The sequence below is a fragment of the Furipterus horrens genome, unplaced genomic scaffold (assembly GCF_987537825.1).
Source record: "Furipterus horrens unplaced genomic scaffold, mFurHor1.1.pri manual_scaffold_12, whole genome shotgun sequence".
Lineage (NCBI taxonomy): Eukaryota > Metazoa > Chordata > Mammalia > Chiroptera > Furipteridae > Furipterus > Furipterus horrens.
The window spans coordinates 91,375,667-91,394,862 of NW_028327182.1; the positions used below are offsets into that span (position 1 = coordinate 91,375,667).

A 19,196-nucleotide genomic window follows, 5' to 3' on the forward strand; every position below is an offset into this window, starting at 1 on the left:
AGGGCATGTACGATCATCTGGATGCAAAACACCAGTGACCTACTGGCACTTTTTCAAATATCCATAATCCCAGAGAACAGTGGGAGTCTTTTCTTTAATAAGGATCATCAACTAAGCTATGTCTAGACATCAATAAAATAAATCTACCCTGGGCATAAGACAACTGGCAGTCCAAAGAAATGAAGTTTCTAAAATGAAATCAATTTGCCCGACCAGTGTGGCTCAGTTGGTTGGGCATCATTCCGCAGATCGAAAGGTTTTGGGTTCCATTCCCAGTCAGGGCACATGCCTGGGATGCGGGTTCAGTCCCTGATTGGGGCTCGTATGAGAGGCATCCAATCGATGTTTCTCTCCCTCTCCATCTCCCTTCCTCTTTCTCTAAAAATAAATAAATAAAATTTAAAAAATAATATAAATTCTGTTCTATTATCCTGATGCTTTATTCACAAAAGCAGTAATTTCAGAGGATGGTAAATGTCTCAATAAAAATATTCTAATGTTAAAATTAGAAAATCATAAAAATACTTAATTTCTTTAACCACTTGCTCTTCTCCCAAACCTAAATCCATCAGCCTTCTAACTGGCATAAAACAGATTTAAAATACTTTCTTCCACTGGACCATAATTTAAACACTGTAACTTAAAATGGGTGTCCAATGAATTTAAACAAGTTTGTGACAATGTCTGCCAGGTAGCACCTTCTGTAACTGACACCACAGCAAACCAGCAGGCGCTCTGAGGGGTGGCTGAACCCTCGGAAGGAGAGGCTGAAGCTTTGAGACCCTGGGGAGGTCACCCAGAGGCTCTCGCTTTCCGTATCAGTTCACATACCCCTTTACTGGCAGTTAATTTCTCTATAAACAGCAATTTTCAAAGGGTGGTCTGAAGGCTCCTATGTGTCCCCGAGACCCCTTCAGGGGCTCTCTGAGGCCAAAACTATATTCATAGTGGAGCTTTCTAGAGTCTACAGGATGCGATGACATCGTCACTCTGGTGGCTAATGGACAGCAGACTGCATATTTTGCATTTTAAAAGTTTCCTAGTTTTACTATCTGATATGGTAAATATTGATAGATAAAGTAAGTGGTGAACTGGTAAGTGTTTAACAGAGGTAAAAAGAAAAAAGAGCTCTGGGTTGCAGCATCCACCCATTTCGCAGTGTAAATAACCCCCCATGTGGTCAATTACAAGCTAATGTGACGTCACTGAACGCGGAGTCAGGAAGAGATGTGCAGAATTGGCTCTAGTAAATCAGGGCGAGCTGGCCCCAGCCTTCCATGAGTTCTAACCCCATAAACAAAATCCCTTTTAGGCTCCCAATAACTTTTAAGAGTATAGAGGACTCCTGAGTCCAAAAAAGTCAAGAACCAGTGCCCTACAGTAATTTTTTTAGACCATGGGTTATAAGCCACAAGAACAAAATAAAATTTACTTAGTCTCAGACACCATTTTAAAAAAATGTTAAAGAACAAGAAGTATCAGTTATCACATGTAATGAAGGTAGTTTTTATGAAATTGGGTCACAATAGAAAATGTATTTCTTACTATTTTACAAGTTTGCTGTGAAGTAACAGGTGCGTGGTGGCTCTGTGGACTTTGGTCTCACACACCTGTGCCAGGCAGGCTCTGGGACGGCCACAGGCTCAGCAGGGGTGGCAGCTGCTGACAGCACCGTCAGCGACCAGGCCCCACTGAGCAACACCGCAGAGCCCAACAGAAACTGTTTTCCGATAAATTCCCATGACCGCCTTCTTAGAAAAAAATACACGTTGCCACCTGCCCAATAAGGACGCTTATTCATCCCCGTATGTATTCCTCAACTACTTTACCTTTTCCCTAAAAGTAGAGGTAGAACAATATTAGTGGAAATAGGCCAATTAACCACAGGGAGCCCTGTTTTCAACCCAGCCGAGTCCACATCCAAACAGGCAGAAGGCTCTGCCTTTTAATAAGACAACTCTGTACGTCCAAGTTAGAAGTGCGGAATTCGTCATTCTGGCACTCACTCAAGAGTAAAGCACACGTTTAAGATCCTACCAGCAAACCTAAGAAAGTAAGATTCACTACCAGCTCAGAAACGGCCTTGCTGATCCTCCTAAAGGCAGTTGCCTAAGGGGTACAGCCCTTTCCCATGTTACCAGCACAAAAGGCTGACAAGCCCAGTATTAGCCCGTTTCCACACTAAAGTATCTCTAATTATATAGCACAAGCTCCAATATTAAGTTCCATTTAAAAATCAATTTTCAGATATGGTGATGTTCTTATCACAGGACTCACCAAAAGAAAAAAAACTTTAAACTTTTCTAAAAACTGTAAACTCACTGATACCCTTCTTCACAGTATAAAACACCATACTTAACTTACATATCTCTTCGTTTCCATAACACTATAAATAAGTTCAGGGTAGTGCTGACTCAGTACAATTCCCTTCACTGTTTAAGCCGTTTACAAAATTAAACAAGTCTAGAAAGTAGTTTGCTATTAGAATGTTATTTTTAAAAATTTGTTTTATCAAAACCCTATAATTATTCCCCTCGATAGCGCTACATTTCAAGCCAAGGGTCAGCAAGAGATAGAATATTCTAGAGTTTTGTCTCGACTGTGATCCGTTTATCAATAAGAACGATATTTTTGCGTGAAAAGAGGAGGGAGAGGTTTCTCGCAATTCAACGTTTACCTGGCATTCGCAGCTTTCAGGTCACAGAAGTGAGTGAGTAAGGTCCTTACGACGTCACTGCAGATGACTTTCACCACGTCCACGTGGCTCAGTCTGCGGTGCAGCTGCCTGGCGACCTCCCAGAAGTCCTCCAAGAGCAGGCCGTACAGCTGCCCCTCATCTCTGCTGAGGCTCCCGTACCAGGACAGGATGTAGTCTCTGTAGCTGTAGTCAAACACTAGCAGGGAAAGACAGAGCAATGAGCCAAACCGAGGTGAACGACGCAAACACCGAGCCCGCATTTCTGCGTGAGACCGGCCACCTGCTATTTAATATTCACCGCTTAAAATACAGAGAGAGCAGAAAACACAGGATCTTCCCTAAAACTATCCAAGTGGAAGATGTGGGTTCTGCGGTATGGTGACCGGGACCTTATGTCCTGGATTCCCTTGCACAGCCCGGTTTTCCAGTAGTCTGCTTCCACACGATCGGAAACGGAGCGCCTAGACAGTGGCAGCAGAGACGGAGCGCATCCGTGACCAGTTACTGCCTCTGCGCTCCAAACTCGCCCTCTTCGCCATGCTCTGCTGTGGGAGCTCGGCCCTGCACACATTCCTCTTTGTCACCCGGCATATGGTACGTTCTGTCAGCAGAGGGTGCTGGGGGAGGCTGGAGGCAGAGCGGCTTCTCCTGGTTCCTGTGTGCGCTTCCTGGATTGTTCCTGCACGTGCGGCTGACAGCAGCATAAGGGGCACTGGGGGTGGGGGGCGGCTCCGCCCAGCCTCTGGTATCTCCCCAAACTCCTCCGCCATCACGTGGGCCTCGGCCGTGCCCTCTCCAGCGAGGCCTGATCTCAGCTCTCCGTGGTGAGGAACTCCCCTTCCAAGGGCGGCCCTCCCTGAAGCGCTTGGCCTCAGCCCCAGAGGCAGTGCTCCCGGTCCTCTGCTCGCCCCCTGTTCTTCAGGGTTCTCTTTACCCTTCAGGAGTGAAGCCCATGTTCCAAGCTAATAATTCCTTTTTTAATTCTAACCCAAGAATACATTTGTCGATTAAAGAGAGAAGAAGAAGGAGGGGAGAGAGAGAGGAAGGTGGAGGGAGAGAAAGAGGAAGGGAGAGGGGAGAGAGGGAGAGAGAAACATCCATCCGCCGTCTCCCGTATGCATCCCGACCCGGGATTGAACCTGTAGCCTCTGTATGTGTCCTGACTAGGGATCGAACCCACAACCTTTTGGTATACAGGATGATGCTCCAACAAACTAAGCCACCCAGCCAGGGCCAGGAGAAATGTTTAAATAAATGTTCTTAAGCATTTCATATAAACTGAACTCAAATTGCTAGAGCATTAACAAGCATCCCTGTTATACTTTGCAAGCACACCGGAAGACTCTCAATTTTATCTACTAAAAATAGCTAATAGGATTTAGAATTTCAATTAAATATACTGGTACCAGAATTTAGAAATGTAAATTAAAATATTCTAGAGATGCAAATTATAATCACTACAGATTTTCTAAATGCTTATAAAACCTCTTAGCTTTCTCAACACACATTTTTGGGTTCTAATTCCTTATTAAATTTAAATATCCAATTTTTTTTAGAAGGGAATTTTGGTTTTAATTTGTCTCATGTTAGTTTTTTTTTTTCAAGTGAATATTTTAAATAATTTTTGTGTTTATTGTGTAGAAAAGCTTTGGAAAATTAAGTTTATTAATATATTGGCAAGGGCTGTGCGATTAATGTACTTTATTACTAAAATATGTATCTATGGCATTAGGCTTGGTAAAACAGCAATCTGAAGCCTACTCTCGGTTCCTTTATTCTGGGACTGGGAGAGCGTCGCTGACACGGAGACCTATGTAGAGAAGCACACACTCTTGGCTGTATTCTCTGCATCTTTTTAATTTTTTTCCTGTGTCTGCTTTCAGGTGTACAGCTGAGGAGTCGGACAATCATATACCTTGCACAGTGTTCCCCTCCGTATTTCCAGTACCCACCTGGCATCACACAGTTACCACAACATTCGTGCTGATTTTATTACCTACTGCTAAACACGTAAATTTTACACTCATAACCACCTTTATGGTTCTCTTTTTGGTAGATCATATGCTCATCAACTCTCCTGGAAATCATCTGGCTTAAAATGAAGGTTGGCAAATTGTAAACACTAAGAATACGCCAAAAAATATTACTAGAGAAAAGTATAATGAACTAAAGCTCTTTCTTAAAGGGTTTGCATAATATTTTCTTTCAAAAGAAATCACTGGACAAAAATTAGCCTGAGGATAACCTGGGTTTAGTTTTTGTTTGTTTGATTGTTTTGTTCTGTTTTTTGTCAACTAGGTCTCAGCCCTATCCTGTATGTTTTCCCCAAATTATTTCTGAAACAAACTGGCCCATCCTGGATAAACATGCCCAAGTGCAGAGAAACTTCAAAGCCTTACAAAGCTAAAGAGACAGCATGTTCGTAGCAGCATTATTCACAGTAGCCAAAAGGTGGACGCAAGTCAAGTGTCCACGGATGATGGGTAAATGAATGAATGAACAAAATGTGCCACAGACAGAAAATGGAAACTCATTCCGGCTCAAAGGGAAGGACATTCTGACACAGGCTCCATCACTGGTGGGCCTGGAGGACACTGTGCTGAGCAAGTGAGCCAAATACAAAGGGACAGATACTGTCTGATTCCACTTAAACATGGAACTTAAGAGTCAAATGCAGAAAGACAGGAAGTAGAACGGCGGTGACCAGGGGCTGGGTAAGGGGAGGTGGGAGTTGTTGTTTAACAGGTAGAGAGCACTGGTTTTGTGAGGTGAAAAAATGTCTAGAGACTTTGCACAATGAAAATGTACTTAATGCTACTGAAATTTATACTTAAAAATGGTTACAGTGGTAAATTTTACATTATGTGTACTTGACCACAATTTTTTAAAAACCACAGAGAGAGTCCCAGTTCCAGGGATGGCAGAATAGTTCACACTAGACTAACCTTCACAAAGAAAACAATTAGGAAGCCTGAAAAAAAATTTATGAACTATTTAAAGTCACTGGAAACAGCCAAAGTAAGTTGAAAATGAAGAAGAATCTACCCTTGAAAGAAGGAACTGGGTATAATTCACATTTATACAACTTTCCCCTGAAGGCACTCAAAGGTCCTAGACACACAAAGCTGTTCAAACAAACTGAACAATCTGGTTTTTGGTTTGAGTTTTGTTTGTTTGTTTGTTTTAAGATATCAAAAAGCAGAGTTAGAAACTGCCAAAAGCAGCTGGAAATAAAAGCAGGAAATACCAAATTGGGTAAAGCCACAAAACCTGGGTACAAACTCTCAAACCAGCTGGTGACTAAGCTCCACATATATGGGGGTGCAACTACAAGGAGACCAGTGGAAGGCTGAAGCCCCTGAAGGCTAAAAGAGCTTGGAGTTGGGGTCCTGCTAAGTCAGAGGTACGACGGTGGCTTCCATGGGAACTGTGGGCGGGCCGTACAGGAGGTGAATGAAGCCTAGGCTTCAGGTGACCTAGAAATCCCTACTTAATAAAATGCTTAAATCCTGTCCGTTCTACCAAAACATGAATATATTTATTTGGTCATCAAATAAAAATTCATGAAGAAAAAAACCCTAATGCTATACAGAGACAGAAAGGAAAGATAAATTTGCTAGAGACTATTTTCCTTTTCGAACGCTGTACCGACTCGCTCTGTATGGGACTTGTGCACTCCCGTCCTGTCCTTACCTTCTTTCAGGGCTTTGTCCATATTATGAGAAATGACTGCCCTTCTAGACTGCACTGTCTCGTGTGTGTTTCCAGAAGCAGGGCTCTGAAATGTAAGAAAGACAGAAAAGATACAGATTACGGAATGAATAAATCACATATAAAAACAAAATCAAAGGTATGAAATGTCACCTAAACAAGCAATAAGATGCTGCTTATCAGATTATAAAGTTCTTTTGGAAAAGTAAATAAACATTTAAGGTTTAAATTTTTCTGGAAATGAAAGGAATTAAGGAAGGAGTTTTTTTCTCTTTTAGATATCAAAACCATATGACGCAAATATAGAAATTAACAAATCAACAGAATGGTAGAAAGTACAAAAACAGGCAAACTGTTTGGAAACATATACACCAAACTATTAAAAGTGGTTTTCTCTAGGCAGGCGCATAGGATTTTAACTTCTTACTCCGTTTAAGTCTATGTAACAGCAAGTTTTTTGTTTGTTTGTTTGTTTTTTTAATTTTAAAAAGATATTTCTTGGCAAAAAAAAAATAAAGAGAGGGTGATGGAGGAGACAATATACAGAATTAAAATCCCACTAGCGGGTTAGCAGACTACATTAAAGAGGAAAAACACTTTAAGTGTTCACATACCAAAATGACTGAACCCATGTATACTGTAATGTAGTTGGGCCTACTCATTGGTTTGGAGGATAAAAAGTTACTAAGTAATGTTAACATGTGGAGTATATATAGGGATTTTTGGTTTTTGTTTTTTTGCATTGTATATATTATTCGACTTGATCACATCACTAAGGAGATCAGAATGGCTGATATTACCATCTCCCTCCTGCGACAGACAAGCCAGGGGAAATCACTGTTCTCAGGCCGGCCACCCACACTCGGCTGCAGTCACCCCCGCGCGCCTGGGCCACCCAGCTGTGAGAAGCAAATTTCTAGACCCGGGCTTAGTTTCACACGATCCATTGTGTCGGGTGCCAATAATGTCATCTGTTTTTGTGACCACTGTCATTGAAAACAGAAAGCCATAGTGTTAAGATTCCTTAGTTGAAATACTTTTAAAAGCCTGAAGTGTACAGTTAATTATATTCATGAAAGAAAAAAATCCCTTTATGCTACAAATTACCATTCACTACTTTCCTGTGGAATGTTTTTAAAACTTTAATCATAATTCTATAGACAAAAGCCATTTAATGCATAAGAGAAATGGACCTTCAATCATTTCCAACTATTTTCTACTCCAAGGAGCTTGTTATAAAATTAAGCGGTCAGAACATTTTATTATAATTTTTAAGTTCTAGTGCTTTTTAGAACAACAGGAAGATATTTAAACAACTTACGGATTTTCAGGATAATTTTTAATTGAGTTGATATTTTTAGAGCACTCTGCTCATAAACAATGTTAATCACAACTTCTCAAGCCTCTAACAGACCGGTGTGGTTTCCCAGATTTGGGTGCGGTGGTTTTGCCGTACAATGCTACTCAGATGACAAAACCAAAGCCACACAACAACACAACACTAATTTGAGAAGTTCCAGAACTGGGGTTATTGAAATGAAAACTGTCTCAGAGGGGAGAGAAGCAGGTTTTGCGCGTTTGTGTCTGTCCTCACAACTTCTTTCAAAACTTAATTTTTTTTATTCCTACTTTCTACTATTTTTTGTCCCTCTAGTCATGACTACTACTTCTTGCCATCTGTGTGCCTATGTCTTTTCTGTCTCTGCTTCATGCTTATATATAAAACATACATAAACATCTGTCATCACCGCCGCCTGCATCTGAATAAGGATTTAATTTATTCTTTTTAATTTAAAAAGCTTATGAGATTCATATTTTCTGTTTTTGGCTCTTCACGTAGGAGCTCTTCGATTCTGTCAATCTGATTTTCCAATCTCGTTCTGGATTTCCCCACACCCCGATCTCCGGGGTCACTGGCCCTTATTAGAGAGAAAAGGGTTCTTCATCCCAACCCCAATTCCACAGCCTGATGGAGTCTGTATGTAAGGAGAACAGAAAGAGAGCAAACATCAGGGGTCAAAAGTAGCTGGGTAACTGTGCATGGCAATTCCTTTTGTAAGGATTTACTATTTATGGAGCCGGGATCTCCTCACATCTAAACTCCTACATAAGTGTAAGTCACTACATACTTCACTGCTTTCAGATCACAAAGATGGATTTAATAATCACTATCCAGGAAGAGAAAGAAAAACAGGAAGGAGAGGAAGGGAAGGAAGGAAAGGAAAAGGGAGGAAGGGAAAGAGAGAGGAGGAGGAAGAAAGTAGGGGTGGGGGGGGAAGGAGAGAGCTAGCTAAAACAAATGCAATATGTGAATAGCTTCCTGTGGCCCAGGGAAAAGTGAGCAGATTGTCTTTATTCGCCTTCTATTTATAAGTTTGAAAAAAAGAAACTCCACATGGCAGACACTTCCCCAAAGGACTTGTTCTTTCTTTTAAGACTATTCTTTTATTTTTTTTAAAGATTTTATTTATTTTTAGAGAGAGGGGAAGGGAGGGAGAAAGAGAGGGAGAGAAGCTTCAGTGTGTGGTTGTTTCTTGAGCACCCCCAACTGGAGACCTGGCCTGCAACCCAGGCATGTGCCTTGACTGGGAATCGAACTGACGACCCTTTGGTTCGGAGGCCGACGCTCAATCCATTGAGCCGCACTAGCCAGGGCCTGAGAGGACTTGTTCTTTAAGACAAATGCAAACTTTCCCATATCTGTGTTGTTACTGGAAATTAGGCTCTTCTATGGGATCACAAGGAAAGCATTCCAAGGACTCACACACGAGAGAGATCGTGGTGTAGCAAGACGATTTATTCAGGAGGAAATAGAAGCTGCTCCCTGGGTTTCCAACGTCCCATCTCCCTCTGTCTTGCCATGGAAAAAGTCCAAACGTATCCTCAGCAAGGCCAAAGCAAAAGCCAGTGTCCAGGGTTTCTGCTTCATATTAAAGTTCAGTTCAGTCCAGCATCTGGCTAGTTTAGCTGTGCTCCCAGCTGCAGTCTGCCGCTGTGCTGAGTTATTCAATCTCCCCCATGGAGCCTGCGTGTGAAGTCCAGGCTGCTAAGGCCACATGGCTATGGAGAGGAGACACGTGAGTGCACGGGGCAAGTGCAGGTCACACGTGATGGGTGAGAGAGAGAGAGAGAGAGAGAGAGAGAGAGAGAGAGAGAGCACTTCCTTGCTCCCCTGGGACTAAATTGGCTGGGGTTTGGGACGGACCAGGTGCTTTTTCAAAAGAACCAATCAACTTCCCAAGCTTTCCAGGTCCTTGCAATGGGTCCATCCCCTAGTTAGGCAGACAGACATCTTTGGTCAAGCACCTCCCCTGCACTCCCTCCCCCAACAAACCAGTACTGGAGGGGGGAAGGGAGGACGTTCATCCCCGCTGTGACCTCCTGGGGTGTGAAGCTGTAGCTTCCTGGTGAAGCAATAGGCTCAGCTCCCCAGTTTATTAAACTCAATGTCTAATTCCCTTTGCTCCCCCTTTTTAAGAAATTAACAATTAGCTAACTACCTACAGTAACATCTGCACACACATAGGGCTCATTCCTCAGCTAAAGCCCGCCCCTTCCTGGCATTCGCTTCCCTAAAGTGGCGGTCTTAGGAAAGACGCAGAAGTAAGTGTGCTTTTCCCACAGTCACAAAGGATAAGTGACAGAAATCTTCAGATTCTAGTTCAGACATCAGAACTTCAAAAGTAGTCTGACCAGTCGGTCAGCTCTCATTTTCTGTTTTTAGTATTCAGACCACTCTATTCACTCATAAACGCTTTTGTACACTAGTACCCCTTGTTGTATAAAAAACTATGCCTTAATTTTCACGTAATTAAAATAAAATCTGTCTTAATTTAAGATTCAAACCTAACTTAAAACCAACATGTCAAGATCCCTTCAGTAAGTAATTCCTTCCAATTCCTTTCAGTAAGTTCTTTGGAGAAAGAAAATGAGAGGTCTCAGCATATAAATGCTCATTTTAGAAATGCTTTTCAAAGACAGGGCAAGGCCTGTCTTTTCTCTAATATACATATGTAATTAGATCCTCAGCATCAAGGAGTAGATGCCATATCCAAAACCCTTTCCTGAGAACATGTCAGCTTTTTGTCGACTCCTGAATATCAGCTTTTCATCTACAGCCACAATGCACGCAGACTGTCTGCGGCGGGGCTGGACAACGTGAGTGTCATGGCCGTCCGTGCCCTCTCCTGGGGAAACAACACCCACAGAGAATCTCCACGCAGAGACCTGGGTTCTCTGGCACCGTTAGCAACTGAACCACCAGGAACGATCTGGAATCTGGCCCAGACACATACCTCCTTGTCCATTGTTTGTAATTTTGACATTGTTACCCCGCTGCTTCCTTTGGGAGCTCCGAGGGAGCCAGAGCAGCCCCCACGACTTCCAATTCCTTCCACGCCCATTACCTCTCTCCTTCATTATATACTGTACACTTAAAATGTTTTAAGTGTATTTTGGTTTAGTCTAAAAAGAAAACCCCTTACAGCACTGAAGGAGTGATGGTTATAATTTCTTGCAAAGCTAATGAAATACTGACTTATCTTAGGAAGAGAAACCAACCCCCAATCATCCCCATTAACCACGTGGAGCCGTCACATGACTGAGTCTTTGTAGATATTCTCGGCATCTGACCATCTACTGGGATCCCATGACAAACACTCTCCTTCTTAAATTAGGTTATTCTCACAGCCATGGCTCCTTTCGAATCAATCATACTCTGCCTCGCCCTTAAAAATTAACTTATTTACAACCAAAGAAATGAAGGAATCACACCTGTTCCTCCTCGGGAAGCTAGGAAAGGACTAAAAAACATGAAAGGCCATCTCTTTTAGCTAAGACCCTGACGAAAGATGGAGACAACAGCAATAAGAGTCATGCCACCATGGGAGCTGAGCATCCCTGTCACCGAGCTGGGAGCGAGGCAGGCGGAGTGGAAAGAGCCCCAGCTCTCGAGTCTGACAGCACATGTGCCTCATGACAGACCCTGGACGCAGTCACCTCCCTCTCTGGCTTAAGTGGGCTTTCAACACCGCAGGATTAAACCAAGGAAAGAAAAAAACAGAGCCTAGTGAGGAATGTATATGAGTTAAGGTGGTTACTACTTCTGAACAGCTGGGTGTTCTGATTCTTTCCAACAAAGAATGAAAATCAAGAATTTTAGATGGCATCTCCAAGCAACTCATTGTTATTCCAAACACTCCTTCCACTGCTGGGGCCAAACCATAAGCCACAGTCAAACCAGGGGCATCTAGTCTGTAATTGCCAGCCCAGGGAGAGCAGTTAGCGGAATGCCTGGCACATCCCGCTATACATAGCTATTATCACAAATAAAATTCAAAATGTTACTAACTTTTAACAAATTGAGGCTAATCGGATGGTTACTAATCTGCTTTCTAAGAGGAAAACAAATATTAACACAAAGGCAAAATCTCTTAACTGATCAGTAGAGGTAGATTTTGAGGTCGGTTAATAGACTTAAGACTGCTTTTCCATTCAGTTGGAAGAATTAGACTCAAGGGAAGAAAAATGTGTCTTATTTCTAATGTCAAGGACTCAAATCTGAAGATCCTTAGAAAATGCGCTCCATTTGATTACAAGAGATATTTAAGTATATTTCAAATCAGACACAGATTTGGAAACTGAAATGATAACATACACTTGAAAGTACACGAGCAGACAGCAGTTTGCCTAAATTGGTAAGTACAGGACAGATACTCGGGCTGGAAGAGAAGAATGAAGAAAAGCAAATTGGCTTAGGAAATGTAACTGAAAACTGACGTTAGCTGTCTGCAGTCCTGAGAGGTTTGTATAATACAAATTCTGTAACCATTTTATCACTGGCTTCCACTGTAATTCCGAGTTCACAAGGGAAAGCCTAGGTCTGCATGATCTGAATCACATTTCCATCAATTCACACAATCATCTAACATTGACTGAGGACTCTGTGGGTCTGCCACTTAGCTGAGCACTGGAGAAACAAAGGTGAATACATTACATTATCTATGCTCGAGGGGCTTAATCTATTCTTGATGGAAGCTCATAATCAAGTAACTAATGAGCTATACCATTGTGGGGAGCCATGTCTAGGAATTCTAATATTCTTTCTATTCTGGTATCTTCTCTGCATTTTGCTCTCCAGCCCGGTCATGGAAGAAAAGTTATTCAAATATACAATCAATCCATGAGATCATTTCAGAGGAGTTGTGAAGTTCAGACATACTGAAGTATATTACAAAACTCATTCTCATTCCCAAGGGCCCTCACTGAAACCGCCGAACCTAAATGACAAAGGCGCCAGCGTGGCTGCCCCGGCGTCAGGGCTTTCATGTAACTCAACAACCAGATGAGTCACACACAATGGCTTTTTCCATAGAGATCTTCAGTGATGAAAGCAATTACTGTTGTTTTTTCCATGCTTCATTACTGTTCTAGAATAGCGCAATGCCATCCCTAATTAATTTGTTGACTGGCTTTTAAATAAAAACTGGTAATAAAATACTTAGTACCTGGTTAGGAAAATATTACATTGGTAATTTGATACAGTAGGATGTCTACTTCCATAATGCCATTGAAGCAAAAAAGCTGAGCCCTGGGCAAAGTGGCCCAGGTAACATCCATGCACAAGATATTGAGATATAAGAGATGAATTACTGCCACAAAAATACTCGTTGAAGAAAAGTGAAAGTACAATTCAAGTGAATCGACCCAAAGAGGCTGACTTTTACATCCCTTCTAACTGGGGAGTGAAAGTTATCTGCCCCAGATTAGATCTAGATCGTAAAAAATTATTTCCTCCACTTATTTATTATCTAAAATAAACATGTTGAAATTCAAAGAATTAAACCCTCCTCCCTAAAGAAACGCGACAGCAAAGGTAAGCCCCTGTGCTGCAGACACCTGTCTCTTAAGGAGAGAGGGCGGAGAGAGCCGTGCGCGGGCGCACAGGGGCACAAAACACTGTGAGCACTCAAAATGACCCTCGTTGGCATCAGGAAGGCCTTACTCATGGCCTGAAAACACACTACTCACTTTTTAAGAATCACTTAGGGAATTTGTTTGAACACATATTTCTAGATCCTAACCCCCAAGAGTCTTAATTCTGAAAGATTAAGGTGTGTCTTTGGAGGAAGTACAATATTTTTAACAAAAATTCCTAAACTATTTATAGACCCTTAGATCACACTTAGAAACACTATTAGATGGTTGTCATAAGAAAATATGACCCCTGAAAAAATTGAGAAGTGTTTTATTAGTCAGAAGATTTATTTTAATGTGAGAATATCGCAATCATTTTATGCAATTGGGAGCAAAATCACAAAAGATTCGCTCCTAACTTCAAACTTGCTTAGTTAACTGAAATGATAATTATAATGCTTCATTTGTAGTTTCATAAAGAAAGGAGGAAGCACGAACAGTTTCTCTATAAAATTTCTATTCCATAATGATATTACGAAATCATTATTCACCTTAAAGGCAAAGAAGATCAGTTAAATTAATGAGAGGGGGTTTTGAATGTTGTGCTTGAATCCAAAACTATTGTCTTCCTGGAATGGTCTACACTCCACACTGTACAGCCGCTGAATAAAACAATTCTTGGAAATTTGACTTGGCTAAAACATACTCTTCTAAAGAAACAATCTCCTATTTATGTCCTGACCCCTAACTTCTACTGCACTTAACAGGTAAAACTGCCCCTGAGTACAGTCACACGCCCTGGATCACCTGGCCCTGCCGGGCAAATAGCCCAAAGACAGCAGCCCCGCTGTACCCCCGCCTCGCCTCTCCCACCCCCTCTGCTTTTATAATGAATGCTGCAATCTTCCTCCACTGGCGTTTTGCCAGAGACCTTCTGGAGGCAAGTCCTTCATCCTTCAGACAAAAGAAAAGATGAAGAGCCACGTGCAGCATCGGAGGAGATCACATCCTCAAGTGCCCAGACCTCAGCTCCCGCGACCCTCAGCTCCGCTCCACGTTGGCCCCCGTCCTCATGGCCACACTGCGGGCTTTGGCATGACAGTTAGGGGGCCTCCAATCCCTTTGACCCTCCCTTTTCTCTAGGTCTTTAGCTCCTTCCGGGCCGCAGTTCCTTCTCGGGTTAGTGACGCCTGAGCAACTCTTATCGAGGACACCTGCGCCCGGACCCGGTCGTGCGGGACGTGCCCCAGCCTGGCTTCTTCCCCTCAGGCGGGAGCTGAGTGCTCCTCCTACAACAATATCACAACCATGCCAGCGGGCATTGTCACCACGTTGTCCTACGCTGAGTTCTAAAACAATCCACACGCTTGTCTTCGCTGTATTTCTCTTCCGTGGGCGGGACAGGGCGGCTCCTGGGTCAGAAAAAGCCTGGATCCCTCATTCATTGCTTGTCACCTCTGGCAAGTAACTTAACCTCTTTAAAACTACTTCCTGTCCCATAAAATAGGGATAACGATAACTATCTCCTGGTGTCACCGCAGGGATTGAATGAGAGTGCAAAGTACTTAGTACAGACCCTGGTACGCAGGAAGGGACCAATAAACGTTTCTGCTGTCCCTGTCTCCAATAACATTTCCCTAAACCTCTAACACCTCTCTTAAAATTGGTCTTCATGCGTGTTATTCTCCGCACTACCAGGAATTGCTTCTGCCTCCCGCTTACCAAGAAAAGCTGAGGGGACCCAGCATGGAAATATCTTAATCCCCCGCCAGCCTCCCACAGAGTCCTCTCGATCTGCTCCCGTTGTTACCTTTTGCACGTTGGTCGCAAGCCTAACCGTCCACCTGTGCTCCGATCCTGCCTGCCTGGACACCACGCCATCAATCATACACCGTATGTCAGAGATTTTCAGGCCCTTCCTCCCTGATTTACAAGACTTCCCTTTAACCCAGAGGTGTGCTTAAATCTCTCCCCTAACCACCAAAAACGCCCTGAACACACACAACACATCAGGCTGTGAGCGCGGCCCTCCTTCCTTCCCAGCCAGGCTTCTCCAGCACGGCCCCCACGCTGCCTCTGCTTCCTCGGCCCCCACCAGCTCATCAGCCAGGACGACATCACATCCGCCCCCAGGTCCACCCTGACCTCCCGAGCGACACGGGCACAGGTCTCCAAGACCTGCACGCTGTCCGAGCGGCGGGCACGTCTCGGTCCTCCTTCTCGGCCTCTGGGCTCCTCCTGACAACAATGGCCATCTGTTCCCAGCCTTTCTCAGCCTCTCTGGGCTTTTCCCTCCGTTCACTGTCTTTAGGCTTTTCCCTCCCACTCAGCGGGTACCTCTCTGCCTGCCCTTCCTCCCGTGGCCTTTCAACCATTCCAGGCTACCCTTGACTGTCCCATCAAGCCTGTATTTTCACCCCGCATGTGCACTGACCACTAGCAAATCTACTAGTTTTGCCCTGGTCTCTCCCTCAAATTTCAGAGCTCAACGTATCAATAAGGTATCTCAGAATCGACAGAGCCAAACCGTACTTCACTAAATCCCACCGTCACAGACCTGCACCTAAGAGACCTGTGTCCACTCTACCGCCCAAGCCAGGAACCCGGAATTAACCTAGACCTTCCCGCTCCTCCCCTCAATAAATGTTTATTGGGCAGACATGAAAAGCGTGGCAAAGCTGACTGGATGCAAGCATGGACTCAGACCTTTAACAGCCATAAATGAATGTGTAGAAACGGGGCAAAGGTCTTCCAGGGCACACGGGTGCACACCGACATCACACAGAGGTAAATTAGGAACACCAGGTTGATTTGATTTCTATACGTGAAGAGGGAGAGCGTGAAAGACAAGCTAAAAGGAGAAGTCAGGAAGAACTGTGACGTGAAGTGAAATACTCATTGTTTTGACTTCCTTCCCCTCTGAGTGACCCACTTCTAGACTGCTAAGCCCACCCAGAAATTCTGTCCCCGCACCAACAACGGGGTAGGAATGGGTGCGTCCCCAGCCCTGGCCAAAGTGGATGTGAAGGGAACATGCCACAGGCGTTGCTAAGGACGTTTTCCTTGTTCCTCTGGATATCATCCTGTCGCTGTGGCATCCAAGGCTGCTGCAGTCTTATGGGCCATAGTCTGAGGGCTAATCCCACTCCCAGGGAAGGCAGAGCTAAGAAAAACACAGAGACCTGGTGCTGGAGGCTTGATGCTCTGCACAGGGAGCCTGCCCCACCCCTGGGCCCATCCTACTTCTGAATTGTGCATTTTTTTTAAGATAATAAATCTCCTCCTTGTGGGGAAAACACTGGGTTTATTTATGACCCCTCAAGTAAGGGGCAGCTGTGACATCCTAGTTCATTCTGCGACCTCTATAGTGACAAATCCCTAACAGATCCTAGAATATTCCGCTGTCTCAAGTTTGTTTTTCCTAAACCTGAATCAGGCCAGGCTTATCTTGAGTAATTAGAAGGGTAATAAAGTGGCTATGAGGTAGGAGAGTAAGAAGCTAGGAAAATTCCTGGGCAAGTCGAATGGAGATACTGAGACAGAGAGCTGAGCCCAATGGCCAAGCAATTAGCGGCCAGGTACAGAAGGTCACCCCCAGGAGGGCCCTCCTCCTCTGACTCATCCCTCGCCATGCGGTGTAGACTCCCTGGCCTTTGCTCCCTAGAGAGAGCATCCAGGCCTCAGTTGTGTTTCAGCTCCAGGCCCAGAAAAGCCGCAGAACCAGGCAGGCATGGCCGGGAGCAGCTGTGATGAGTAGTGACCCCCGTCTCCTGGCACCCACCAATCAGTGGAGACCACGACCCTGAAAGGACACATCTGGAAAAGCTGATGAATATTTCACAGAGATCCTCCCCTAAGACCTGCCCTAACGGCCAGCCTTTAAAAGCCCTCAAGATGAAAGACTCAGCTTGCGCCCACCCTCCTGGGATCACGCCCACGACTCCCTCCCCCCTCTCCTTCCCCCACAGGCACGCACCTCCTAAATTCTAAGGGACCCCAAGAGACTTGCAACAAGGGGAGTAATGGGCAGTGGCAGCTCATCCCGGGCTAAATCCCTGAACCTGTCCCCAAGGCCCCCTTTTCTCGGACTGGCCAGGGAGCTCACTTCTTCCCCATAATACTCCCAGTGAGCCAGCGCAGCTGCGCCCCAGCTCTCTCCTGTTGCTTCTTCTGTCCTAAGCCCTTCTTTCTTTCCCAGTCCCCAGGCTTTAATAAACGAACTCTCAAAATCACAATGTGACATCTTTCCCACACGAAATAAAAAGCCCACATGCTACAGGAGGCTCCAGGCAGACCTGCTCAGGCCCGCTGCCGGCCCTGTCCCCTTTCCAGAGACAGCTCAGTGTGCAAGCCCAGAGTAAGACAGACCGGGGTCTCATGCCTAGTTCTCCCCTTTGCCTGGACACATTTTAAGCCTCTCTAAACCTCAATTTTCCCATCAGCAAGAAGAGATTGCCAGTCCCTACGTCACATGGTAGAAATAAAAATAAAATCGGGAAATACATATATGTACCTGCATACACCGAGTGCAATAAATATCAAGTGTAACTATGAAAATTACTTTATGACAGTCACGGTACGACTCCTGTAGTGCACATATTTATCCACTGAATTCACATTCAGGTTAATGAATCAAACTGAGGTCACAGATGCCATCTCCCTGAACCCATTAACAATGCCAACATAGGCTAAGCAAATGCCAAAGTGACAAAGCACTACTCAAAACCAATGTTACTTGCCTTCAAGAAGACAGAGAGATTATGGGTAGTTGTTACCTGCAAAAGACAGATGCTTTTTTTCCATATGTCTCCACAGAGAAGGCCAAGAAACAATGACCAAACCAATAGCAATAAGGCAGCATCCCTACATCTAGAATGAGTTAATTTTTTTATCCATTGGAACACCGGACTTTCTGTGCTAAAACCAAGACAATTCTAAGCAAACCAGGACAGCCATTCACCCTACAGAGCATCGCCGGCTCATGCACCAGCTGGGGCTGGTGTGGCTGTGCTGTCCCGAGCCGAAGCGTAATGAGCTCCTGAAACACCACTTCCCATGAAAAGAAATCAGGGCTCTTTTTGGAGAGATGGCTGTTTCCAGGTGTGAGCACAATTATCAATGTTCAAAATAAACCTGAAATAGACTGTTATACCAGACACGAGAAAACTCTCATAGACTAGAAGGGTCACGTCAAAAGGACTCAGGATGCAACTTCAAAGGGCTCCCACGGGCAAAGATGGAATTATATAAGTTTCAAAAAATAATGATCACAACTAATTGAAACCCATCAAATATGTTGAAATCCATGAGTTCACAATTTTTTTCTTAACACACAACTAATTGGTCACTTTCAGAGGATGATGAGGAACCAACTTACTGTCTTGGAGACTGATAATGGGAAAGAACCTAGCATTTATTCTGCTTTTACATGAATTGTACTGCTGTGTAACCAAATAGTAGATGAGGGGGAAAGTGTCTCTCTTTGGAAAGTATATAAAAAAATAAGTGGCAAAACATCACCATTTTGTCATCCCCAACAAATTATGGATTTGGGGTACTGGGCATCAACAGCTACTACCGTGACAAAGACAATCAGAGAGTATGTGCTTCCCCATGAAATCTTACACCACCACCTCTATAGTCCTGCCGAAGGGACCAAACGCAAGTGTGGCCAAGCCTCTGGATCCAGCTGCCAGCTTGCGGACATACAAAGGAGAGGGTCCTGCTGACCTGCATCATTCAAATGCAATCAGCAGATTCCAGCCTATCAGGCGCGCTACAGGATAGATGCTCCAGTTTCTTCAACAGATAAATTATAATGAAAAGAAAAGGACGGGGGGAAATGTTTTTAATGGGCAAGAATAAAGTATAA

General features: G+C 44.0%; 1 protein-coding gene across 3 annotated transcripts in view; it reads right to left on the reverse strand.

Annotated features, from left to right (window-relative positions):
* SNX25 (sorting nexin 25) overlaps positions 1 to 19,196 on the reverse strand; it is an 87,557-nt gene that overhangs the window by 57,324 nt on the left and 11,037 nt on the right. For all 3 annotated transcript variants that reach the window (XR_016507500.1, XM_090258760.1, XM_090258759.1), the window contains exons 2-3: positions 6,392 to 6,476; positions 2,678 to 2,894 (exon numbers count right to left, since the gene is read on the reverse strand). Coding sequence is in view for 2 of the 3 variants with exons in the window: in XM_090258760.1 (XP_090114886.1) it covers positions 2,678 to 2,894; positions 6,392 to 6,476 (302 nt within the window). In the remaining variant the exon portion in view is untranslated. The remainder of the gene's footprint in view (positions 1 to 2,677; positions 2,895 to 6,391; positions 6,477 to 19,196) is intronic.